The sequence below is a fragment of the Cyprinus carpio genome, chromosome B6, assembly GCF_018340385.1.
Source record: "Cyprinus carpio isolate SPL01 chromosome B6, ASM1834038v1, whole genome shotgun sequence".
NCBI lineage: Eukaryota > Metazoa > Chordata > Actinopteri > Cypriniformes > Cyprinidae > Cyprinus > Cyprinus carpio.
This window is the reverse complement of record NC_056602.1, coordinates 10,054,563-10,082,477: the sequence shown is the minus strand read 5'-3', so window position 1 is coordinate 10,082,477 and position 27,915 is coordinate 10,054,563. Positions and strand designations below refer to the sequence as shown.

Genomic DNA, 27,915 nt, shown 5'->3' with positions numbered 1-27,915 from the left:
ACCAACTGCTCATGTGCTATCGTCCCCCCAAGAGGGGTCTTCCTGCTACAAAGCAGACCCTCAGTCGGTGGATAGTTGATGCCATTAACATTGCCTACGAGTCCTCTGATCTCCCCTCGCTGATGGGAGTCAAGGCTCATTCTACGAAAAGTATGGCAGCCTCAAAGGCCTTTCTGGCAGGTGTATCTATGCAGGACATATGCAACACTGCTGGATAGTCTACCCCACTGACGTTCGTGAGATTTATGGCCTTGATATATGAGCCACTCCAGGCTCTTCTGTTCTCTCATCCTAGTACACACTATGCAGGGATTTGTGGATTTGTGGGGGCATTCCAATAGCATTTTCAGATGCAGCATCTCGTTCCCTTCAGGGAACCATGGTTACATGTGTAACCTGGGACGTTTCTTAAGCAACTGGCTGATGAAAATTCAGTTTTGCAGCAACAGAAATAAATTTTATTTTAAAATGTAGTCAAACTGAAAACAGTTATTTAAATTTGTATTTATATTTCACATTATTATTGTTCTTACTGTATTTTTAATAGTGCTGTCAAATGATTAATCGCAATTAATCACATACAAAATAAAAGTTTTTGTTTGCATAATATATGTGTGTGTTCTGTGCATACTTATGTATATATAAATACACAGACATACAGTATATATTTTGAAAATATATATGTATTTAAATGTTTATGTTTATATTCATAAGATATATATTATAAATATATTTAATATATAAACAAATTTTTTCTGAAATATATACATGCATGTGTATTTATATACATAATAAATATAAACAGCATACATACATATATTATGTGAACAAAAAAAGATTTTTTTCAAAACAATATCATAATTATTCAAAACTTTTGACTGGTAGTGTACAGTACACTAATAGATTGTGTGAGGAACCAACTGAAATGTAAGTTGTTCTTCACTGATAATCTAATGAGATGCTAACATCTTCTTGTGAGCAATTACGTTTTTAATCAAGCGTTTTATCATTTGATGAATTCATGAATGAATCAGACTGAGTTCATTAATAAGTACCAACTCAAAAGAATGATTTATTCAAAAATTGGGCTACTTGTCTCATGATCTCTCATAAAATCTGTGCCAGACAATAACATTTTTAATAAATATTTCAATAGCGACTTTGAATCACACAAACTAACTTTTGTCCTCACACAAGACCATTGATTGACTTCAAAATACTTGTAATAGAGGCTGGTCTCATGTAGGCTGCTCAGTACAGTCATTATTAATGATTATATCATCTGTATCTCTCTCTGTGTGTGTGTGTGTGTGTGTGTGTGTGTGTATTTGACAGGTATAGTCATGATGATGAACTTTTGTGAGGAGGTCCATGTGTACGAGTACATTCCTTCTATGAGACAAAGTAATCTGTGCCATTACCATGAGAAGTATTACGATGTGGCCTGCACATTTGGGGCATACCACCCTCTGCTTTACGAGAAACTGCTTATCAAGCGAATGAGCACAGCTTCTGAGGAAGACCTCAAGAAAAAGGGAAAGGTCACACTGCCAGGATTCAGTAAGATCAACTGTCCGCTGTGATTTACAGGCTCAAACATACAGCAGCGTGAAAAGATGAAACAGGTCTTCAAGACTGTATGAACCCTTCAGAGACTCTTATCATCTAATAGGTTTTACCCATAGTTCTTGTAATAAACTTAGACAAGACATTACAATGAAGAGGGTAATTAACCACATTTCAAAAGTCTGAACATCTTAAGATGGTCCTTATGCTGAAAGACATTAGGCAACAGCAATCACTCGCGATGGAGTCAGAAATGTCCTAATGACCTTAAAATGACCTCAATTCAGAGATTACAGATGCTGTACATACAAAACATGATGCAGGACAAAAAAGAGTTTCAAAGTAAACTCTTGATATATACTTGGAAGAGCTACTGAAATTAACAAACATCAACTTACACCATTTTCTGAGAGGAATAAAATTCTAGTTTGTGTTCCAAGTATAACACAGAAAAGTAGAAAGAGAGGGTTGAATAACAAGTTTTACATTTCCAAAATGTTGGGATTTTTTAGTCACTGTCATTTAAAGCTGCTCACATTTTGTATACAAAAAGGACAATTACCTTTTAAAAAATGTTTAAATGTGGTAAGCTACAGTATGAAATGAGTTGACATGGGAGGATATTTCTCTTTTCTGTCTACCTGTGCCGATGTGGTAATTTTAAATAAATCTATTGCAGTTTTCATTGGTTAGATGACAATTCAAAGCTGTTAATATAGAGCCAAGATCATTAGATTTTAACTGTAGAGAAATGATCAGTGTAATTTTTAAAGGTGTTCATAATATGAATGTGAACTACTACTGACAAACCTCTGTGATAGGACAATGTCTAACTAAGAAAAGTTTAACACTGACCTTGGGGAAAAAAATTCTATTAACCTTTTTATATTTTTTGTGCTTTAGTAAAATGTTTATTAAATGTATTTCAAAAACTTGTATTATATTTTGACACAAAATGTTGTCTCAAGCTGTACCAATACTTCACTGCTGATATTGTTTAAAGAACTCACATTTTGAATGGAGTTTAGTATTATTTATCTTTTCTTACAATCAATTTTGTACTTGACATCGTTCTTTCTATAAGCAGGTTATTTGTTTCATCATAGTGGATGTTGGGTTAAGACAATTAAATCAGAAGAAATGTATTTGTGGAAGAAATGTTAACTTCTATGGTGGTTCAGTGTATATGATAAGAAATCAAATCCTATGATTTAGTGCTCATTAAAAAGTTTGAAAAGTCTAACCTGTTTGTTCATGAGGATGTAAATCACAGGGTTGATGACTGTGCTGCTTTTGGCAAGGAGGGACGGCACCACGCTCGCAATGGGGGTGATGATTCCCGGACGTCCAAACGTGGCCATCATTGCAACAACCCCATAAGGCATCCAGCACAAAAGGTAGCACACCACTGTAGTGATGACCATAAATAAAATGTGGTACTCTCTCCGCCGTGCTGCTGTCTTTCTAATATGCCCTACCTAATATGAGAAAAAAACATGTACATTAATTTGTATTTGTTTGCACCAGCAGATGATTCAGAACTGGTCTTCAGTATACACAAATTTCTGTTTCACTATAGAAAGAAACTACCATCTGTTTTAGAGGATCCACTGACTCAGGTTCAGGAATATAATTTATTAATATTTATAAAGATGTCCTAAAATCACAGCAATTTTGCATATGTGTGAAGTGATAAACTGCATTCCAAATATAATGCACTGCTTTTAACAAATTTCTGTCTTTGTTATGTATTATGTATGTAGAATCTAAAAACAGAATTGACTATTTACATCTTCAGAAACTGCTATTTTTCAAGAGGTCAAATTATCCTTTTTTGTGACTTATTTCGAAAAAGTGCATAATAGAGCTGACTTATCTAATTCTTCCGCATAGTAGAAAGTGTGGATTCCAGATATCACCAGCTTAAACATCATTTAAGGTGGTTTAAACTTTATCTGGAGTCTTAGATATTGAGATACTGCAGGCAATAGTTTTGAGTTGTGAAATATGACTTGTTTAAACTCCTTTCCCTGTTGGGTTGAAATTGTACACACATAATAACAGTGTAACATTTACTTTGAATTGAGATGTTGTGACTGAATATACCTGTTTGACAGCACAGAGAAGCCGGCTGTAACAGTACACCATGACCAACACGGGGATTCCCAAACAGAAAATGAACAAACAGATGATATAGGAATGTGACTGCGGGGTGTTAGCCGTCCATGTAACTGAACAGCTGGTTCCTGCCCCTTCCAGTCCATAGCTGCTCCAGCCCAGCAAGGGGGGAACCGTCCAGAACAGTGAGTACAGCCAGGAGCCTGCGACAGCTAACAAGGGTTTGCTGTAGTCTGGGGCCCTCTTGTTGTACACAGTTAAAGTGCTGTAACGATCATACGAAAGGATTGCCAGAGAGATCAATGATACAATCCCTGTTTAAAAAAAAAAAAGAAGAAGTTAGTGTATGTTCATGCTCACCATTAAACTACAGAGCCACTTGTATCAACAACATTATGTCACAATTGTTATGTAAATGAACAGAAAAAAAATGCAAATGAACCGGGGAGATTACCTTAAGCTCCATGAGTAAATTCTATGTTTATAAACTTATAATACATAAGAAAATTTACAATACCATGTTTGATTGTTAATGTTTGCTTTTGTATTGTTATTATTGGTCTTAATTTACCTTTTTGGTATTTTTAACATAGATGTCAACAGATTTTGCAATACACAAAGCCAGCTACACTAAATGGGAGTTTATTCAAGCAAAGGAATGATTATTTAGCACTTATTTTTCATTGTTATAAAAAATACTGTGATATATGATTATATGCAAGCAACAACAATTATTATTATAATAAGATTTATTCTTTCATAAATTTTCAAACATTTCAATTCTAAAGACCCCCAAATACATTGACACCCTATTGAGGGACTACAATATAAAGGCAGCTATTAATTTTAATTCAGTGGTCACAATAAATGTTATTCCAAAACAATTTTTAAAGTTTTAGAGAAAAATATTCAAAAGTTTTTTTTTTTTTTAATTATCCCCTACAAATTACAGGAGAAACTTCCTAGTCCTTATGGTCCACATCAATTAACTCTTGACATTTGAAAGGATAATAAATGTTAGTAAACCAGCACCTATCTGACAATACAAGTGATCTAGTTTAAATGTCTGTTTGTCTAAATTTATTTCCATACATTCATTGCCTGGCAAAAACATAAATTGGCAATTTGAGGGAATAATTACAGGGAATAAAAATACAATCTGCCTTACATTACAATCTCCCTTACATTGGTTCCCAAGGAAAGTACTGTACGTAATGTCAAAGCAATGTTATGATTTTCAAAACAAAAATTATAAATGACTCCCAGGTACATAGCTATTTCAAGAAACACAGCATGAAGTGGGCAGCCTACCACAACGACTTTTTTTTGCTATTACATATTAATGAAAATGCCTTTAAGCAAGACTCATTCTCTGATGTTGTTCAAAGGGCAAATGTGGGAATTTTAAGACTGGTTGATGAAACATCCATTTTAAACATTTGTATGCAAATAAGTTCATTCACATCATGTGAAAACAGATTTGTCTCCAACATTCAGATATAAAAATTCATTTTTATGTTGACATTAAGTCAACAGATATTAACCAGAATATGAAGGGCACATAGACTGTTCCCTTTTTTTTTTCTTCCCTTAAGTATGCAAAGGCCTGTGTTAATAAAGATCTTTGTAAATCTGCTAATCTTTGAGTCTGTTGATGGAATCTTAGGCTGTCGCATTTGTCACTGTTTATACAAGAAACGGCACACAAGAGTAAAGCCGAACATATTTGCACTGCAGAAACACACAGTAGGGGATTACAGGGTAATTTTCATATCATGAGTGTGTTGTTTAGAAGAGTCAGACACTGCAGCTTATCTTTTGCTTGGCTCTGGTGTAGTACTTATGGCAAACCAATGAGACACTCTAAAAAAAAAAATGTCTGTCTATGCTGTAGAAACATTTGTAAAAAAAAAATTTTGCTGTGGCGAAAAAGGTAAGAAAACTTGAACACTCATAATGCACTGGGCTCAATTAGAATATGGGTGAGCAGGAATACAGAAGTACGGTTTATAGTTTTCACAAAAGCCCAAAAATCTGTCAAAAGACTGCCAAATGACACATATTGCGATTTTGCTGAAAAAATAAATATAATCCAAATCATACAGATGATAAAATTCAAAGCAGAATCAACCATTGCATGTCTCTAGACGACACAGTTGTTTTTAATTCATGAAAGAATCAGTGTTTTTTGAAGGGTTAGTGAATGATTCAATGACTTGCTGATAAAGACTTAACACTTGTTGTCGATTACACTACTGGTGTAATTTAGTCACTGATAAATTCCCACCACTAATAAACAGATTGACAACTTACTGTATGTGGAACATCTAACCTTTGAAAAGCAGAATGATACAAACAGTGAAAATATCAACACTTTTGGAGTACTGCTCAGTCAATCAGATTAGGAAGGAACTTAATGTCGTATATAACTTTGTTAAAAATGTTTGTAAACTCCACGGTAAAGAAGGTGCTTAATAGTAAGTAAAAGGCTTATTTTGTCTACCTGTTCATTAAAATTTAAATAATATCTCCTTCACAAGGAACAAAATTTAGTTAACTAAAAACAGAGGCTCTAAAATGTCTTCTTGATTAGGTCATGCTCATTACAGCTAGCAGCACTTTTTTATTTTCAGACTAAAAAATGTTGTTGATGTTAGTCTGATTTAGATAACTGCTAAAACCACATGCATATTTCTGAAACTATGGAAAATATAAAAGATCTCTAGCTACAAATGCACAAACATCTTGATTTACTATTCAATTAGTTTTGGTTTTGCCTTAGAGAGCAATGTCTATCTGAAATCTTATAAAGTAATTCCACAGTGATCAATGACTGATTTTACAGAACTGAGATGAAGATGAAACATTTTTCTCATCGCTCCAAGCCATGCATGTGTTTGGTGTCCAGTAGTCAACATTTGAAGCGGATCAAATAAGTTAATCAAAGTTGTCCTAAGACAAGAATGCGTATTGTTTTGGCTTTGATGAAAGGTTTTGATCCACTTCAAATGTTGACTACCGTAGACCCCCCTCAACCAGACTTATTTTTTTCATGAACACTTTCTCAGATTAATTGAACTTGGAGATACATCTAACATGAGACATACAAAGCACTTGGGGTGCTCAGATGGGTCTTCAGCTGTTATAGGCATCCTCTTCAAATTTGACGTTACATTCAAAGATGTTCTTCTGCACAGCAGTGTGTGGCTATTTCAGTTACTGCTGCTTTCCTGTCAGCTTGAACCTGTCAGAATTCTTATCTAATTTCTCTTATTAACAAGGCATTTTTGCCACAGAGATGCTGATACCACAGGTTTTGTTTCTTTTTTGTTTTTTACACCATTCTTGAAAACCAGTGGTGTGATTGATTGGCTAAGAGTGCAGAGATATAGTATCTCTTTCTGCAGGTTACACTGATGCATCACTAGGTTATTAGCATTTTATTTAGCATTAGCATTTTATTTTTATTAGCATAAAAAAAAGTATACGACATACCTGTAATAAAGTGTCTACATTTGGTTTGTTATGATGAGAGCATTCACAAGATTATGTGAGCTTGGCAGCGCCAGACTGGGACAAAATTTCCAGCCGGGAAATCTCACACTCATCCAGGCCACACAGAAAAAGGGATCAAAATTGTACCTTTTGGGGTACAACAGCTTGACACTTTAGCAGTAATCTTTAAAGGAAATATATGTTTACTTTTTTTACCCCTAATACTGTAGGTACACATTAGTACCTAGTAATTCGCACCCTTAAGATACTAATTTGTAGGCCTACCTATTAGGGGTTAAAAAGGTACAAATATGTCAAGCTGTTGTACCCCAAAAGGTGTGGTTTTGGCCCCTTATTTCCTGTATATAGCCTATACTGCACATCCACAACAATTTCTGACATGAGAAAACCCTATTATTTGTATGGCCATCACATAAAAAAATAGGTCTAAATACTTAGTCTGGGACCCTGGAAAATAATTAAAGAACTGCACCAGTTCTACCAGCAGGTCTACTGTTATGAGCAGAACTGTCCACCTTGTTGAAAACAACCACCTCATTTCAATTTGTTAGCACAGAATGTGATTTATCTTAAAATGATTAAATACCATAGATTTAACAAACCTATATTTCATAAAAATATACACTACCAGTCAAAAGTTTCTGAACAGTATTATTTTTAATGTTTTTTAAAGTCTCTTCTGCTCACCAAGCCTGCATTTATTTGATCCAAACTAGTACAGCAACGGTAATATTGTGATTTTTTTTTACTATTTAAAATAACTGCTTTTAATTGGAACATATTTTAAAATTTAATTTATTCCTGTGTATTACTGTTTTGCTGTATTTTGGATCAAATAAATGAAGGCTTGGTGAGCAGAAGATACTTCTTTAAAAAACATTTAAAATCTAACTGATCAAAACCTTTTGACTAGTGTATTAAAACACAATTTTTAAAGTGCCTAAATGTCAAAATTAGTACAATAGCCTATATTTGTTGAAAATAAATAATACATATTGAATTATTAGGCTGTGAGTGTTACTTATATTATTTTGTGTGTTGCTGTCTCTATCTCCCTCTCTCCCTGTACAATAAATCAATGTGAATATAGGTCTCTGCTAAAAAAAAAAGAAAGAACAAAAAAAAAAAAATTGTAACTTTACAATCCATCCCTGGCTACTGATAGCCTAACAGATACTAGCAGTTCAATACACACCACAGATAGCCTAACAGATACTAGCAGTTTAATACACAACTAGGTTAATAAAGACAAAACTCATACTAGCAGTTTAATACTCTGGAAAATAATTAAAGGTTCTCTCTTGAACCGCACCAGTTCTACCAGCAGGTCTACTGTTATGAGCAGAACTGTCCACCTTGTTGAAAACATCCACCTCATTTCAGTTTGTTAGCACAGAATGTGATTTATCTTAAAATTACCTAAAAAAAAAATATTTAACAAACCTATATTTCATACAAATATACACTACCAGTCAAAAGTTTTTGAACAGTTTTATTTTTAATGTCTCTTCTGCTCACCAAGCCTAGCATAGCCTATTTACATAAACTGACCTGCACTTGAAGCCCTGAACAGGTCTGTAATTTCGCTACATTTCACTGCTGCTTCTGTCTCCTTTCTCTCTTTCATCAAGTCCCGTGCATCGGTTCTGTTTGGAACCATTTGATGGAAGCGTGGAACACACGTGAGCTGATTCGTATAGTGCAGTGCTGACATTCAAGACTAACCGATTTATGATTTATTAGCCCTACCGATTTATTATCAAATATAATATAAAATATTATATTACTAATATAAAATAATATAATACTAATATAAAATATTAATAATAATAATAACTAAAAAAAAACAAGGTAGCAGGCCAAATCAGCCGCCAGGCCACCGGGAATTCTCCCGGTGCTCCCGATGGCCATAACTTTTTTATAAAATATATTGTAAGCAATTACCAATGCTTCTTACACTTACAGAAATTACATTTCATACTGCTGTATGTGAGTATGTTCGTTTAGAATTAGTTTGTCCCAAATCATAGTCCAGAGAGAGAGAGAGAGAGAGAGAGAGAGAGAGAGAGAGAGAGAGAGAGAGAGAGGAAAAAAAAACATTATGCCTGAATATACAATTTTATTCAGCCGCTTGCACTACAGAGGACTTTATTTCCATTGTAAAGTTACATAATGAAGATGATGAGTTCATTAAGTAGCAAACAACTGGCTGCTCCCTTCACAAGGGACAAAAATAATGTGTCATTAGAGTTGATTTTTAAAATATTGTCTGCTGTCCTTTATATGTATTCTCTAATGTTTTGTGAATTTAAAAGGGACAGAGGTGAGATGCTCGCAATGTTTTGTGAATATAAAATGGACCGAGCTAAGATGCTCGCCACCCTTTTGGGGATCTCTAGAGTGGTTAGTTCGGTCATCTCCTGCCAGTCCTCTGATTCAGGGCACCGAGCTAGCAGCTCCAAGCATACCAGAGACCAGTCTCAAGAGACTGGTTCCCTTAGTAGACTATTTTGCAGTGTGGAAACTACTACCAAATGGGTCTCGTTGGGTCCTGCCAACTGTAGAAAAAGGCTATCGCATTCAGTTTGGTCATCCGCCATTGCCTTTTAATGGGGTCTTTCCCACACTGGTGGGCCCCGAGCAGGCTCTGTTATTGGAACAGGAAGTAAACACTCTCTTGAGGAAGGAGGCCATCAAGGTGGTCCCTCCTCATGACAGAGAGTCCGGGTTCTATAGCAGTACTTCATCGTTCCAAAGAAGGATGGAGTGTTGCATCCCATTTTAGATCTGCGTCAGTTGAACCGCTCAGTCATGCGACTGAAGTTCAAGATGCTCACTATCAAGCAGGTCGTGTCTCAGATCAGGTCTGAGGACTGGTTTATCACGATAGATCTAAAAGACGCTTACTTCCATGTCTCCATCCTTCCCACTCACAGGAAATTCCTAAGTGTACCAATCAGGGCCGATGCTTACCAATATCGAGTTCTTCCTTTCGACCTAGCACTCTCACCCCACAATTTCACAAAGTGTGTGGATGCTTCTCTGGCTCCACTGCGACTCAAGGGCATCCGCATACTAAATTATATCAACGATTTGGTTGATTCTGGCTCAGTCTGGCTCAATCGAGATGTCATTCTTGCCCATATGAAAGAATTGGGATTAAGACTAAATGCCAAGAAAAGTGTGCTTTTTCCATTACAGAGGACCACTTATCTGGGCTTGGTGTGGGATTCGACCACAATGCAGGCACGGCTGTCCCCTGCTAGGATCGAGTCGTTCCTCACTTCAGTCGTGAGAGTCAGACAAGGCTGGTCACTCACTGTCAAGCAGTTTCAGAAACTGTTGGGTCTGATGGCAGTTGCGTCCAACGTGATACCTTTTGGCCTGCTGTACATGAGACCCCTGCAGTGGTGGCTCAAAACCAATGGATTCTCCCCGAGGGGGAAAGCTGCTTCTCATGATCAAGGTCACGTGGCGATGCCTACGTGTCTTTGACATGTGGAGGAAACCTTGGTTCTTGTCTCAGGGTCCGGCGCTGGGAGCTCCTTGTCGCTGTGTAACACTAGCGATGGATGCGTCCCTCACCGGTTGGGAAGCGGTCATGAGTGGCCAACCTGCTCACAGTCTGTGGGGCGGTTGCCATTTCAAGTGGCACATCAATTGCCTGGAGATGCTGGCCGGGTTTCGGGCATTGAAACACTTTCTCCCAGACCTGAGAGACCACCATGTGTTGGTAAGCACTGACAACACAGCGGTGGTCTTTTATATCAACCACCAGGGAGGTCTGCGTTTGCGCCCCTTGTACAAGATGGCACACCAGATCCTTGTGTGGTCCCAAAACAAACTACTCTCACTGAAGGCAGTGCATATTCCTGGGCATCTCAATATGGGAGCAGACGTCCTGTTGAGACAGGGGCTGAGGCCCAGGGAATGGATGCTTCACCCCGAGGTGGTGAAGCAGATATGGAGAGTTTTTGGCCAGGCTGAGGTGGACCTCTTTGCGACTCAGGAGTTATTGCAATGTCCCCTCTGGTTCTCTCTGACACATCCAGCTCCACTGGGGCTTCTGGAGAGAGTGCGCCGGTATGGGTTTCGTCTGCTGCTATTAGCCCCTTTCTGGCCGGACCGAGTATGGTTCTCGGACCTGATTTCTCTCCTCGACAGCTCTCCATTGGAAATTCCCATCAGGGGGTATCTCCTCTCACATGTGGGGGGCACGATATTTCACCCCCGCCCCATTGTTGTCGGTGTGGCCCCACAGCTCATAGCTTCCGGTCTCTCCGCGGTGCTCTGAGGCCTCTGGTAAGATCTCCCCGTGGGACCTGGCTGTGGTGCTAGAAGCTCTCTGTAGGACTCCATTGAGCCTATTGAGGAGCTATCTTATTGTCTTCTTATGATAAAGATTGCCTTTCTTTTGGCAATATCATCTCTAAAGAGAGTTGGGGATCTTCAGGCCCTCTCAGTGGCCCCTTCCTATTTCGACTTTGTGCCCGGTCATGTCAGAGCGTTTCTCTACCCTCAAGCAGGGTATGTCCCCTCCTCGACACCACGGCCTGTCGTATGAGATGAGAGATGAGAGCCAATGATGATTTTTTCTGAGCAATGAATAAAATATAAAAATTAAAGAATTAACATTTTCTAATTTTATTTGTAATCTTATTATTTTAGTTGTTAGAATAAGTAGGTTTTGGACTAAATTAATTATTTAAGCCCCATATATTTGCAAGTCGCAAATGGTTCTCAACTTGAGAGGACTTTATTTTCATTATTTTCCCGCTTTAGCAAGTTAACAAATATTTGTTTTGTTTATAAACCCGCTAATAAAAATGTGGTGGATTGAGTCATTTCTGGCTGAACTGGACAGGCAATTTGAAGCGATGGCCGTGAGTGTGGCATGTGATACAGTATTCAGTTTATATGAAAGCCTTAAGATTCACCCTCGGCTTGTGAACGCTAAAGTGGATTTTGTGAAATGTGTGATCGCATCGCCGATTACTCTTGAAAAACTTAAAGATGAAGTAGGCTACGAAAGAAAAATATCCAAATTTTTCAGACTGCTGCAGTTTGCACTCAATGCTGCCCACTGGTTCGGTTACATCAGAAAGGTTCTCAGTTATGAGGAGAATCTGGCTCCGATTTTCAGTGGCACGGGACAGATTCTCAGATCTTTCTTTACAGCACAATGATTTGACTGAAAAACTATCAGAAGAGAAGAGATAGTGAAAGAAAGACAGTGGTCATCTACAGTGGCGCCTGCAGGTGTATGGCTGTACGCACTGTGCTTACCATGAGCGCTCAGACTGACCTGAGATGTGCCCCGCAAACATTTCAGCAGTTATTATAGGCCTGTGTGTCCCGTGTTTCTGTCGACTGAACCAGCCATGCGATTAATGATGAATTTATCAGTCTTTTGCATGCCAAAGTCAATTTCTGCATATAAATATTATGCCATATAGAAGCAGAAAATCGTGTTATATGCACTTTCTTGAGATCGGGTTAGCCTACAATAATTAATTTTTTGGCTATTTTACAAATGGGAATACAACATACAATCATGACAATGTTTTACATTCAAGCTACCCATACAATTTAAAATGAAAAGTGCTTTAAAAGCATCTGGAATGCAATAGAATAATTTTTAAAGCTGTTTGTATAGCATTTGTTGCATGGATAAAAAATTAAATTAGGCTAATAATTCACATATCAGACAAAATTGCGTTGCAGCAAATCCTTTAAATTTTAAGGTATTCAGAACAGATCAACATAAAAATCTGAAATATATATATTTTACATATATACCATTATTATTTTTGTTTTATTTTTTAATTGTACAGAATTATAAAATAAAACACAAATTATAATCGGCCTGTTTTAGGCTTTTCCTTATTTTTATGTTTAAGACATCCATCAATTATGGTGATGAAAAAAATGACTCGTCATCTCCTGATTGGATGTGCATTCGGAGAGAAATGCACGGATTACATAATGAAAGTTTCTATTTTGGATTTGACATTTTGTTTTAAAGTAGTAATTTAAAGCTTTCTATATTTATTGCCTCTGTGAGGCAATTCGCTGAGTTTAAGTTCATTAATTTGAAGCGCTCCTGTTCAAGACCGAGAAGGCAGAAAGTGTTTGTTTTCTTTATTTCATAAAAGCACAAAGTTTTGTTGATATTGTGAGTGCACACAAATAAAACTAGACCCTTTATAGTTTAGAATGATGTATTACTCTTACCTTTATGAGCAAAAATGACTGCGTATTTTAAGTAGGTTCCACTGTTAGAAAAAATGCCAGTGATCGTGCTGGTGCCTCCATGTCCTGCAGAGCGCTTCAGCTTCCACTCTCCACACAAACGATTGGATATGCATCTAACAGCGCACGTTTATATAGGTTAACCATTTAAACTAACATTGTGATATGCTTGAACTGTTTTATATATAGATTTTATTTTAGGCAAGTCGTGATGATTTGAGAAGGCTAAATTCAAACATACAGGCTATGATCAATTCACTGTCTGCAGCTTGCTGCTTGGTCCTTACTTAAAAAAAAAAAAAAAAAACTTCCATTTAACGAACAAAAAATGCTCAAAACGTTTTTCTAAATTAACTTTATAAAAAAACAAAAACAAAATATAATCACCTTTTCATTACATACAAAACTATTTTAAAAGCTGAAACAGTATTATAAGCTTTTTGAATACCTCAAGCGTGTGACGGAAATTTTACGCCCCTTAACATACTGTAATGCCTTGTGTCCCGGCACGACAAGACAAAAACAATAAAACCCATTACAAACGAGGCATTTGTTGCATCCAGTGGGGACATAATTACTGTTTATAATGACTTATACTGTCTTTTACGTGTTGCGTTGCATATCTCGCTGCGTAAACACAACCATGTCTGGAGAAATGACAAACAACAAGCACTACTTAACACTGCTCAAAACTTGCATTTGAATCATCAGTGGCAAATTCTTTAAATATGAAAAACATACTTACAGGTTGTGAGTCAGAAGCGCCAGACTGTCCTTGCAAAGTTGGAACTGCCCCACTTTATAGAAACAGACATTGTAGGCTACTCTCACAGGAAACAGTCCTCATCCTCCACAAAATGTGCAGCACACATCTGAATATTTGGGTTGAACTGTTCTGGAACAGTGATGTAAATACAACTTAACCACTGATTTCTAGTTGTGTCCTCTTTTGGAAGGCTAAACAAAGTAGTTTTGCTTTCACAACCAAACACACAGCGTCACACACGGTGGGCTGGAGTGAGTGGTGGCTGGCAGTCTTAAGAATGGCGCGGCCGAGCTGGCTTGTGGCAACCACATATGACGACCCCGGGCTGAACTCCGCTTTGTACACAGTGAAAGTTGAACCGGCGATTCACAGCACGAAGTTGATGTATATCCTCAGCGACCAGCACGGATCAGCTCTAGGCATGACAAAGCAGATATCGTCCTCTTTTGGAAGGTCAAACAAAGAAGTTTCACTTCCACAATGAAACATACCTCCACAACATGGTGGCGGTGGCAGCAACAATATTACAGCTGCGGGATGGTCCACGCCCCTCATGTTTGTCAGATTCTATGACCTAGATTTGCAAGCCAATCCGGGCTTTTCTGTTCTCTTGCCATAGCTGTGCTTTTCCACACTAGGCAGGGATTTTCAAGTCTAGCGGCATGGGCATCTCTTTCCCATAGCGTTTTTGACACAGCTCGAGTTCCTGAAGGAGAACATCCCAGGTTATGTATGGGAAAGGCCCATACGTCACTGGCAGGGAATGAGACGCTGCATCTCAGGGCCATACTTCCGGCATCCCTACTACAGCTTGCTTCATTCCTATAAGCTGACACCAGTTGCACCGCACGTGCTTTTATGCTTCCTGGTCATTACGTCACCCCGTCCGTGACGTCTCACCTATCTATTGGACTGATTACACATGTGATTCAGAGCCGGTAACACTGAAGGCGTGAAGTAATTACAATGTTTTGCAAATCAAAATTGATACTCTGCCACATTACAGTTACTAATCGGAGAGATGTGTCAGGATAATACATAATATCATCTGTTGAAGATGAGAGACTTTAATTGTCATTATTTTAATTCTGGAGAGGAAATATTCTCTCAGTATCAATCATCTGATGATAATTTCTAATTAAAAGATGGAATCACATATTCTCTGAAAGTGCTTTTGTCACGAGGGCCGATCCTGAGCTTCTTCTTGGCAAGAGGTGAGTTATGCAATCAATACCCTAATGTTCCCAAATTACTCCTTAGGCCTCTCTCTTGTAACAGGACAGCATGTTCTTATCTTCAAAGCTGTTTACTCATGTTTATCTGCACTTAAGAGGATACTCTGCTCATAAGGATTTAGACCCAACATGCTAGAGTGAAGACAAGAAATAAGGTCAATTTGAGATTAACATTGATACACTGTATGCAAGTCTCCAACCTGGTCTCACACACAAACAAATGAGAATGCTATCACAATATAAGAGTAATATAAGCAATATAAGCTTTTTTACATAGTTTGCCTATATACTTAATATCCCAGTCATCTTTGCTGTTATATAAAGAAATGCCCCAAAACTACATTATTTCATGACCTTCATCAAATACTAAATGCCATAAAAATGAAACAAACAGCAAATTTACATACAACTGGTTATGGTAAAACACACACACAGACACACAAAAATGTCACAAAGTTGTCTGCACATTTAATTCCATTTGCAGGCTTGTGTTTCACAACTACACTGTGATTAACTTTAACATGCAGTACATTATTTTACCTTACAAGTAAATGCTTTATAGAACATTTATTGCACTGCAGGGATGAGCTCCCTGAAGATAATTCAACATGTATTAGTTACTGCATGATTTAATTGGCCAAATGAATCAATCTGAAACTTTAAAATACTTTTTAGCAAATTATAGAATAATTTACAGAGGGTTTGTTCAAAAGTGACGTCCGTCAAATAATTGTTCTAAGTCCAATGAGGTTACATTTAAAGCTGCAGTAAGTGTGGGAGAAAGAAAGTTACCACAACAATATTTTACCAAAATTTTATGGTAACACATTAGTTTAGTGGCCAATGCTCACTATTAACTAGTTGCTTATTGGCATGCATATTTTATGAGCACTTTTAATGCACATAGCACATATTCTGCTTGACTTGTTCTGCATATACAGGTGCATCTTAATAAATTAGAATGTTGTGGAAAAGTTTATTTCAGTTAATTCTACTCAAATTGTGAAGCTAGTGTATTAAATAAATTCAGTGCACACAGACTGAAGTAGTTTAAGTCTTTGGTTCTTTTAATTGTGATGATTTTGGCTTACATTTAACAAAACCCACCAATTCACTATCTCAACAAATTAGAATATGGTATCAACTCAAAACACCTGCAAAGGTTTCCTGAGCCTTCAAAATGGTCTTTCAGTTTGGTTCACTAGGCTACACAATCATGGGGAAGACTGCTGATCTGACAGTTGTCCAGAAGACAATCATTGACACCCTTCACAAGGAGGGTAAGCCACAAACATTCATTGCCAAAGAAGCTGTCTGTTTACAGAGTGCTGTATCCAGGCATGTTAACAGAAAGTTAACCCTCTGGAGTCTAAGGGTATTTTTGGGGCCTGGAGAAGTTTTGTCATGCCCTGACATTTGTGCTTTTTTCAGTTTCTTATAAATATCTAAATGGCTAAAGTTTAATCTCACTGTAATCAGCACACACTGGGCTATAATAATATGTGAGCAGCATGTATGTACATGATTGTGTTTTTGAGAAAATGTTACTGTTATGCGTGGTTAGTGAAAAACTAAAAATGTTTAAATCACTTGAATAAGGCAATAAAACACATACAGAAAATTGGTTCCCAGGAATTTGGAGAACTGGAGCTTGTAGCCTAGAATTTTTTTTTTTCTAAATGATGTGAAAATCATCTTGTTTACTCACTTACAGAAAACAATATATTGATTTAAATTTTCTAAGACACTTTTTGTTGGTAAAAGTCATATGCGAGTAGGCGTCAACTATCATGAATTCACACCTGAGAAGACAAAGGCCCACATAATGAGCTGCATAATGAGCCATTCAGTCAGCTGTGTGGCTGAGAGGGATGAGTTACAAGAAAGAATGTGAGGACAAAATAAATCTATATAATTTAATGTTTGTAGTTTATTTAGAATATATTTAATTATCCCACAACATAATTTAATATTCACTTGTGAGTGCAGTTAAACAGTTTATTAGGAACAATCAAAGCTGACTTTCAAACTGAATTTTTTTGCATCATTACTCCAGTCACACAATCCTTCAGAAATCCTTTTAACAATCTTATTTTCTACTAAAAAAACATTTATTGTTATTATTATCATTATTATTATTATTATTATTATTATTATTATTATTATTATTATTATTATTAATGTTGAAAAGAGCTGAGAATATTTTTTTTAGGTTTTTTAGGGGGGATAAATTGAAAGAACAGCAATGATTGTTACATTTGTTACAGTTACATTTATTGTTACATTTATATTATGTACATCAAGCTTTTGAATGGTATAGTAGTGTATATTGTTATTGAAACTTCATATATTTCACTTGATTATACATTAGTCAGGAATTATAGTTTGGAAAAAGTCTTTGGAAAAAGTCTAACTAGTAAAATGTTTACACGTTATGTGAAAACTAGTACAAGTATATAAATAAATAAAAAGAGACTTACTCATGTTTATGATCTCTGCTGAATAAAGTGCTTCATTCTTTTTTTCTGAGGAAATCCAAATCTCAAATCCTCAACCACATCACATCTTTCTGGGGTGAATTATGTCTTATTCCTCTCATCGCGAAGCAAACAGTAAAATAAAAAAACTTGAAGAACAGTCTCGCTGCGTTGTCTTCTGTTGTGTGGGCGTATTCAAAAGCCGCGCGCTTCAGTGAAACATTTGAATCTCAAAAGCGCGCTCGGCGCGGGGGCGTGGTCGCATTAGAAGATAATGAAGGAAGACGTGAAAAACGGACATCGGGTTGTTTTCATATGGATTACTTTATCACAGAATATTTGTTTTTCAGCAGCACTCGTTTAGTTTAAAAGTAGACATGTCAGGCTTTCTATAGATAACTCTCTCATGTCTCTTCGTTGAGTATTCACTGAGTTACAGTTCATTTTAATGACGCATTTGTAACTGAAGATCAGCGCAGACAAAGGCTGCAGACAGCACTCCTTGTTTGTTATCTTTATTTTATAAGTGCACAAAGTTTTGTTGTTATTATGTCTGTATACAAAAAAAAGTAGACCCTTTACAGATTCGATTGATGTATTGCTCTTCTCTGTACGATAAAAACTGAAAGTGTAATTTAAGTTCTTTTCGGGGTTATCAGGAGAAAATACCCCAAAACGCGTATACGCGATAAACGACTCCACATGTCTAAGCAGAAGGAAAAAGTCTGGAAGAAAAAGAAACACAACCAACCGAGAGAACGAGTGAGTGAGTGATAGATTCCTGAAGTGGAGTGTGTTTTTTATGATGTGAGTAAAGTAATGATTTTATGTATTGTTCTGTATATGTTTTATGAACTTTTGTACGTAGGGCCTATAACATCTACCTGTCCAGGGACTGCGGGTGGAAATTAGCATTTTTTGCTATAACCTGGCACATGACATCTCTTCTTTTTTAGACTAATGTTTTTTCTGTGCATTGTCCCTGATCAAATAAAAATAAATTCAAATTCAAATTCAAACCGCAGCCTTATGATAATTGTCAAGCAAAATCGATTCAAGAATTTGAGTGAACTTCACAAAGAATGGACTGAGGCTGGGGTCAAGGCATCAAGAGCCACCACACACAGACGTGACAAGGAATTTGGCTATTTCGTCGTATTCCTCTTGTTAAGCCACTCCTGAACCACAGACAATGTCAGAGGCAACTTACCTCGGCTAAGGAGAAGAACTGGACTGTTGCCCAGTGGTCCAAAGTCCTCTTTTCAGATGAAAGCAAGTTTTGTATTTAATTTGGAAACCAAGATCCTAGAGTCTGGAGGAAGAGTGGAGAAGCTCACAGCCCAAATTGCTTGAAGTCCAGTGTTAAGTTTCCACAGTCTGTGATGATTTGGGGTGCAATGTCATCTGCTGTTGTTGGTCTATTGTGTTTTTTGAAACCAAAGTCACTGCACCCGTTTACCAAGAAATTTTGGAGCACTTCATGCTTCCTTCTGCTGACCAGCTTTTTGAAGATGCTGATTTCATTTTCCAGCAGGATTTGGCACCTCCCCACACTGCCAATAGCACCAAAAGTTGGTTAAATGACCATGGTGTTGGTGTGCTTGACTGGCCGGCAAACTCACCAGATCTGAACCCCATAGAGAATCTGTGGGGTATTGTCAAGAGGAAAATGAAAAACAAGAGACCAAAAAATGCAGATGAGCTTGAGGCCACTGTCAAAGAAACCTGGACTTCCATACCACCTCAGCAGTGCCACAAACTGATCACCTCCATGCCACGCCGAAATGAGGCAGTAATTAAAGCAAAAGGAGCCCCTACCAAGTATTGAGTACATGTACAGTAAATGAACATACTTTCCAGAAGGTCAACAAATCACTGAAAATGTTTTTTTTTTTTTTTTTTTAATTGGCTTATGAAGTATTCTAATTTGTTGAGATGAATTAGAGGGTTTTTGTTAAATGTGAGCCAAAATAATCACAATTAAAAGAACCAAAGACTTAAACTGCTTCAGTCTGTGTGCATTAAATTTATTTAATACACAAGTTTCACAATTTGAGTTGAATTACTGAAATAAATGAACTTTTCCCACAACATTCTAATTTATTTAGATGCACCTGTATGTATGTGTATATATATATATATATATATATATATATATATATATATATATATATATATATATATGTGTATGTGTATATATATATATATATATATATATATATATATATATATATATATATATATATATATATATATATATAAATCGGCAAAAGGTTGTTTTTCATATTAATGTTTTGTACTCTTTTATTTGCACTGTGATTTGCGTTTCGTGTAGCTCAGTTGGTAGATTATTGCGTTATACCTTGATATGCAATCATGCTATCATGGGTTCGATCCCAGAGAACGGACGTGCACGTAAAATGTATATGCTCAATAAATCATAATTTAGCATGATTTCTGTTAGGGTTAGGTTAAGGGGGTGGGGTTAGGTGTGGTCATTCGAACAAATAAGCCACCTAGTAAAATATGTATGAATTACTGTGAGATCGGTGTAAAAAGTCCACACATTGCATTTAAATAAACGTGCGTTTTGATTGGTAATGACGTTATACGTCATTTCATGATGACAGACGCAACGCGATACTGTCATTATTTTTACGCCCGCTAGAGGCCGCTTAACTTTAAAACGTAAATATAGGTCGTAATAAGGTGCTTGCACAAACGACCTATATGGTCGTTTTTTGTTGGAGGACAGGCTCCATTTTTCATGAGCTGAACTGAAAGATCTAAGACTTTTTCTATGTACACAAAAGGCCTATCTCTCTCAAATATTGTTCACAAATCTGTCTAAATCTGTGTTTGTGAGCACTTCTTCTTTGTCGAGATAATCCATCCACCTCACAGGTGTGGCATATCAAGATGCTGATTAGACAGCATAATTATTGCACAGGTGTGCCTTAGGCTGGCCACAATAAACGGCCACTCTAAAATGTGCAGTTTTACTGTATTGGGGGGGGGTCTGAAAACCAGTCAGTATCTAGTGCGACCACCATTTGCCTCACACAGTGCAACACATCTCCTAAAAGAGTTGATCAGATTGTTGATTGTGGCCTGTGGAATGTTGGTCCACTCCTCTTCAATGGCTGTGCAAAAGTTGCTGGATATTGGCAGGAACTGGAACACGCTGCCGTATATGCAGATCCAGAGCATCCCAAACATGCTCAATGTCTGACATGTCCGGTGAGTATGCTGGCGATGCAAGAACTGGGATGTTTTCAGCTTCCAGGAATTGTGTACAGATCCTTGCAACATGGGGCCGTGCAATATCATGCTGCAACATGAGGTGATGGATGAATGGCACAACAATGGGCCTCAGGATCTCATCACGGTATCTCTGTGCATTCAAAATGCCATCAATATAATGCACCTGTGTTTGTTGTCTATAACATACACCTGCCCATACCATAACCCCACCGCCACCATGAGCCACTCGATCCACAACATTGACATCAGCAAACTGCTTACCCACAACATTGACATCAGCAAACTGCTTACCCACACGCCATACACGCTGTCTGCCATCTGCCCTGTACAGTGGAAACTGAGATTCATCCGTGAAGAGAACACCTCTCCAAAGTGCCAGACGCCATCGAATGTGAGCATTTGCCCACTCAAGTCGGTTACGATGATGAACTGCAGTCAGGTCGAGACCCTGATGAGGACGATGAGCATGCAGATGAGCGTTTTCTGACAGTTTGTGCAGAAATTCTTTGGTTATGCAAACCGATTTTTGCAGCAGCTATCCGGGTGGCTGGTCTCAGACGATCTGGTGGACATTCCTGCAGTCAGCATGCCAGTTGCACACTCCCTCAAAACTTGCGACATCTGTGGCATTGTGCTGTATGATAAAACTGCACATTTTAGAGTGGCCTTTTATTGTGGCCAGCCTAAGGCACACCTGTGCAATAATCATGCTGTATAATCAGCATCTTGATATGCCACACCTGTGAGGTGAATAGATTATCTCGGCAAAGGAGTAGTGCTCACTAACAGATTTAGACAGATTTGTGAACAATATCTGAGAGAAATAGGCCTTTTGTGTACATAGAAAAAGTCTTAGATCTTTGAGTTCAGCTCATGAAAAATGGGGGCAAAAAACAAAAGTGTTGTGCTTTTAATTTTGTTCAGTGTATATATATTATTTTGAGTCGTTTGGGACGTGGTAACACACACGGCCCTCTCACAATATATTCTATTCTATTATATAAATAGTTTTATAAATTATATAAATTGGGTACGCAAACAGCGTAATTTAAAACATAGCTGAGATCTCTGACTACAGGTTCATAAATAGTTTATTAAATAAAAAATTAAACTGACTGTGTGAATTGTTTGTTTAGAAATCCTGGTTATTCAACAGGCTTATTAAACCTATAACAATTTTCATGAGATTAAACACAATGCAATTGTTTGCAGAGTGGCCTCTTTTTGCATTTTGTATGCAACATAAATGTTTAACAATGTTCATGAAGCTGATGTCACAAAACAGTCTACTAATCTATTTAAAGGGGGCATCAGAATATGTGACCCCATTGTTATGTGTTTGAAAATTCCTTACACAACAATCAAACCATTTCAGGTAACTTATCTGTCCTTTCGTGTACCTTTTTTTTTTTTTTTTGGTTTTACCACAAATGTAAAATTCATATACAAACTTTGTATCTATCACCTATATACATATAAATAAAACCAATTATTTAATTTGCAACGAAATGCTTTATTTTTTTCAAACACTGTGAGGTAATAACAGGTTAACAGTACCTCTAACTTACCAAAAACTTAAACGCTAATAATATAAAGGCAGTGGAGGGATAGATTCAAATTAAAATGCTGCACAGCTGTAGGCCTTCATGGAGTCGGGCTCTTGTACACATTGCATGTGGTACCACCGGTCACACATGTCACACTGAATCTGTAACAACAAAGGTAATAATGCTTCCAAGATATTTAGGGTGAATATCTGAGATACCAACCTGGTCTCATAAAAATACGTACCTCTGTGCACTTTTTGTGCAACACGGTTTTTACATATCTTACCGCAGGTTTCGCTGCAGTTTCAAAGAAAAATATCCACTGAGTGGCGCTAAAACACTGGTTCAATCCGTGAAACCTATATGGGATATGTGTGATGCTAACATTTAAAAGCATCAGTTTTCAAATCTCCCAGCAAAATAATATTGTTTTGAAGTCATAACATGATATTCTTAAAGTAAGTCATCAGTCAAGTTAGTCCTAAACGTTATCAGTGGATGATGAGCACCTGAGCACACGCCTGATCTGATTTATTCTATTTAGTCTATTTAACTTATAAGGTGAAGGCTTTAACTGCTTCTTGTGTGATGTCAGCTTCATGAACAATTTGAACTGTTGTTGCATGTTACAACACAAAAATAGGGTATTCTGCAAACAACTGCACTGTTTATTCTCAGGGTATTTTTTAGCTTAATAAGCCTGATGAGTAATCTTTTCTACACAAACATTCCACTCGACTAGCTTTGAAGCAACAATTGAAAACGAACGGGACACTAACACCTCTGTGTCCTCTCAACACAAACAGCCACGCTCTCTCAGTCTTTATTATTATTATTATTATTATTATTAAGGCAGCGGCTATTTGCACTAACTGTAAATAGCGATAGAGGCTATTTACGCTAAGTGCAAATAGTGATGGATGCTATTTATACTTAGTGCAAATAGCAATGGATTCTATTTACACAGTGAAGTAGAAGCATTTTTAGTGATATGCTATTTACACTAAGTGCAGATAGCTACAGTATAGATTCTATTTGTTCTATGTTAAAATAGCAGAAGTTTCTGCTATTTATACTACTTATTGCAAATAGTGGGAATTATCTGCACCTCAGTATTATAGTACAATATAAAACAGTATGCAGTAATAACGTATTGAATGTAAATTATAATTTTAATTTAAATCATTAAATGGATGCCACCTTATTGGGACAATAAAGCCTTCCCTACACCTACCCTAACCCTACCCGATACTTTATTTATAAATTTTTGATTATTTCCTTCATTTTTATTGAAAATAAATGCCTTTCCAATGTGATATGAGATTTGAAAAGGAAGAAAATATTTGGTAAAAGGTGGATTCGAACCCGGGTCGATTGCATCAAAAACATTACGGTACCTTCTACGCCTCTGAAGCTGATGACTGAAAGTCATCTTTTATGGTGTTGACTATTCTTATAACATGTTTGTGGGTGGAGCTAGTGTAAATAGCCTCAGCCAACAAGGCGGGCACTCCCTATTATTAATGCCATAAATCAGAACAATACCATGAGAAATAAACAAATTCAATTTCAACAATTTCAAATAATAAAATAGTTTATAGAACCCTTACATTTGTAGGGCTTATATTTGGAGGCTATTTTTCCTCAAACTAGGTGGGGGGAGATGTGGGAGGACTAGACAGTCTCTGAAAAATGGCTGCAGGAATCTCATGGTATCTTCTTCAAATTTGAAATATATACTCATGAGACATGTGACTTTCAACCCATTACTTTACTGGATTGCTCAAGGACTGATTTCATGTTTTTCTATATGAAAAAATAAAAAAAAAAAAAAAAAAAAAAAAAAAACAAAAAAGCACAATTTTACAATTTTCAATAAACATAATTCACTATATATAACTTTTTATTACTTTTTTGAGCGTTATCATCTTTGAATGATGGATAGTAAAGCCTAAAGTGTCTTCTTTACAAAGATTGTGTGTAGCACTTTGTTGTCAGGAACTGTTACCATTTTAAGTTAGAAAGGTCTTCTTCAGATGTGAGTCCCAAAATTGGGGGAGCAGGTTAACTGTTTTTGAGCAGCAAAAAAGAATAGCCTATTAGAATGATTTCTGGAGGGTCATGTGACTGGAAGAATTATGCTAAGAATGCAGCTTTGAAATCACAGAAATAAATTACATTGTAAAATATATTCAAATAAAAAAACAGTTATTTTAAATAGTAAAAAAAAATTCACATTTTTTGGATCAAATAAATGCTGCTTGGTGAGCAAAAGAGACTTCTTAATAACCATTAAAAAAATATTACTGTTCAAAAACTTGACTGTTTGTTTGTGTGTGTGTGTGTGTGTGTGTGTGTGTGTGTGTGTGTGTGTGTGTGTGAGTGTGTGTGTGCCTACTTAACCATATTTTGGGGACAAATTTGTACCCAAAAGTGACCAAAACATGACAAAATCACCAAAAACATCCATTTGGGTTGTCCTCGTTTGTAAAAATACAGGTAAACAGGTAAAAATAAAGTTAACAAAGTTTTTTGGAAATTGTAAAAATGCAGAAAGTTTTCTGTGAGGGGTAGGGGTGGGTTTAGGTTAAAAAGTGCATAACTATCTGTACATAAAAACAATAGAAGTCTATGTAATGTCCCCATTTAGAAAGCTAAGTGAACTTGTGTGTGTGTGTACTACTTAACCATATTTTGGAGACAAAATTGTACCTAAAAGTTAGCTAACCCTGACAAAATCTCCAAAAAAAAAAAAAAAAAAAAAAAAAAAAAAAAAATCCATTTGGGGATGGCCTCATTTGTGAAACAGGTAAAAGTAAAGTTAACAAGTTTTTTTTTTTTTTATAAATTGTAAAAATGCAGAAGGTTTTCTGTAAGGGGTGGGTTGGGTGTAGGGTTGGTGTAGGGTGATAGAATATACAGTTTGTACATTTGTATTATGTGCAGCTTTTCTAGAGCACTGACTGACAAACTTTTTTTCAGAATCGTGAGAAAATGGTGATCTCAATGCTTAGCAAAACAATGATAACTAATAGCTAATAAATAATAGTGATTCTAATTTTAAACAGAATAATGCGTATCACGTACTGTATGTAACCATTTTGCTCATTTAAAATAGACAGACAGACAGACAGATAGATAGATAGATAGATAGATAGATAGATAGATAGATAGATAGATAGATAGATAGATAGATAGATGGGTTCCCAATGACTGTACCTATGCGCGTCCTGCAATCTTTATTTATTTATTTATTTGTTTTTTTTAATTATTATTCAAAATTCTTACTCACCAAAGCATGAGTTGACGAAGCCATACCACATGCACCCGTGTTTCCCCACCAGCCACCTGCCGCGGATACTGGCCGCGAAGCTGAGCGTGGTTCCGAACAGACAGACGAGCATGTCACTCACACTGATGTTGAGCAGAAGCATGTTTACAGGTGTCCGCAGGGTCTTGAATTTACAAAACAGAACCAGCACGATGAAATTGTTCAGGATCCCGAATACCAGAATAGATCCCAAAATAACGGCGACCACATTGTGTCCTGTCCGTGACAGGTTCTCAGCCGGAGTGTCGCTCCAGTCGTCATCTAGCGCCGATAGCAAGTCCTCATCCGTGCCGTTTGAAGTGTAACTGAAATTAGTTTTTTCAGAAAACATCTTCGCTTCGCTTCAGCTGGTGTTACTTTTATTGCACGCTCCGAAAATCTTTCGGAGCTACCCCACACCTGAGCTTGGACCACGAGAAGCTCCGTACAGAGTTTCACTTCATGCTTTTAATATTGTGGTCAAATCTTTACAAGTGTCTTCACAGAGCGAGAATAAAGTTTCAGGGCTCAGCAGCCCAAATAAAAAGCCTCCCGGTCCATCACAAACAAATCTGTAGGTGAGCTTCATTTGCTATTCATTTCTGAGGATGCCGCTGTCGCAAAGCAAATTCAAGCCTGTCACAAAGTCAATGTTAAATTTAAAGCAAATCAACAGGGAAATAAAACACTTTTGCAGACTGTTAAACTGTACGTTACAGCTAAACTATATTGGCTACAGTCAAAGTCTCACCGACAGAAGTCGAATAAAGGAAGTTCATCTTATCTTGACATGATGCTGAGTATAAGAGATATGCTCATAAAAAGTATATCTAGTCTCTACAGGTACAGCATAAAAACTGATGCGTTCATCAGCGAGGCTCGCGCATCTCGAGTTTGCCTCCTCTTCAGAGCGCTTGAGAGAGGGAAAGCGCGCGCGCGCGTGTGGAACAAGCGTTGAGAGGACTATACCTAAGTGACGTAAACACTCGATAAATGATCATCATGCGTAATATTTTACGTTACAATGTTATACATGGGGCCTATTTACACAGAGGCATTTTATTGGAATTATAACAATAACAATAGTTGATATGGTTTTATTATGTTCGTGTTTCACCCAGTAGCCTGTTCCCCTGTGACCTAGTTTTCCTTAGTCTCCTAATTGTCATTCTGTTCACCTGTGTTTGATTAATTAACTCGTTAGTTCCTTTGTTTGCTCCGCTGCTTAAACCCTCAGTTCTCCCTTAGTTGGGGTCTGTTCTCATTTCTGTTATGTTTGTTAAAGTGCCTGTACTAGGGGAAGTTGTGGCCTAGTGGTTAGAGAGTTTGACTCCTAACCCTAAGGTTGTGGGTTTGATTCTCGGGCCGGCAATACCACGACTGAGGTGCCATTGAGCAAGGCACCGAACCCTCAGCTGCTCCCCGGGCGCCGCAGCATAAATGGCTGCCCACTGCTCCGGGTGTGTGTTCACGGTGTGTGTGTGTGTGTGTGTGTTCACTGCTGTGTGTGTGCACACTTTGGATGGGCTAAATGCAGAGCATGAATTCTGAGTATGGGTCACTTGGCTGTATGTCATGTCACTAGTGGGTTTACCTTATTAGAGGATTTTTTCCATAACAAAAGAACGGCCCAACACAAAGGATGACTGCTGAGGACGAGCTGTGTGGTTTGCAGCAGGCCAGTCGGAGGTTGGAACGGTATGCGGCCTCGAGCTTGCTATCCAGCTGAGCTGGCATCACCCCGCTCTTGGTGCGTGCTTTCAGCTGGGGCTGGACGACGGGATGATCCGCTGCAAACTGCCTGCTCTGCCATGGCTTCCTAGTCTGCCTGATCTGCCATGGCCCCCTGAACTCCCTGATCCTC

At 37.4% G+C, this 27,915-nt stretch overlaps 2 protein-coding genes across 2 annotated transcripts in view; one reads left to right on the top strand and one right to left on the bottom strand.

The window, feature by feature from the left end:
* Window positions 1-3,010, top strand: part of LOC109055305 (beta-galactoside alpha-2,6-sialyltransferase 2-like) — a 33,813-nt gene extending 30,803 nt beyond the window's left edge. The window contains exon 6 of the mRNA XM_042725638.1: window positions 1,336-3,010. Within this exon, the coding sequence (XP_042581572.1) occupies window positions 1,336-1,583 (248 nt within the window). The 3' untranslated portion in view covers window positions 1,584-3,010. The remainder of the gene's footprint in view (window positions 1-1,335) is intronic.
* LOC122137655 (opsin-3-like) overlaps window positions 1-26,687 on the bottom strand; it is a 33,537-nt gene extending 6,850 nt beyond the window's left edge. The window contains exons 1-3 of the mRNA XM_042725639.1: window positions 26,034-26,687; window positions 3,673-3,998; window positions 2,811-3,044 (exon numbers count right to left, since the gene is read on the bottom strand). Of these exons, the coding sequence (XP_042581573.1) occupies window positions 2,811-3,044; window positions 3,673-3,998; window positions 26,034-26,403 (930 nt within the window). The 5' untranslated portion in view covers window positions 26,404-26,687. The remainder of the gene's footprint in view (window positions 1-2,810; window positions 3,045-3,672; window positions 3,999-26,033) is intronic.
* Between the last annotated feature and the right edge of the window lie 1,228 nt (window positions 26,688-27,915).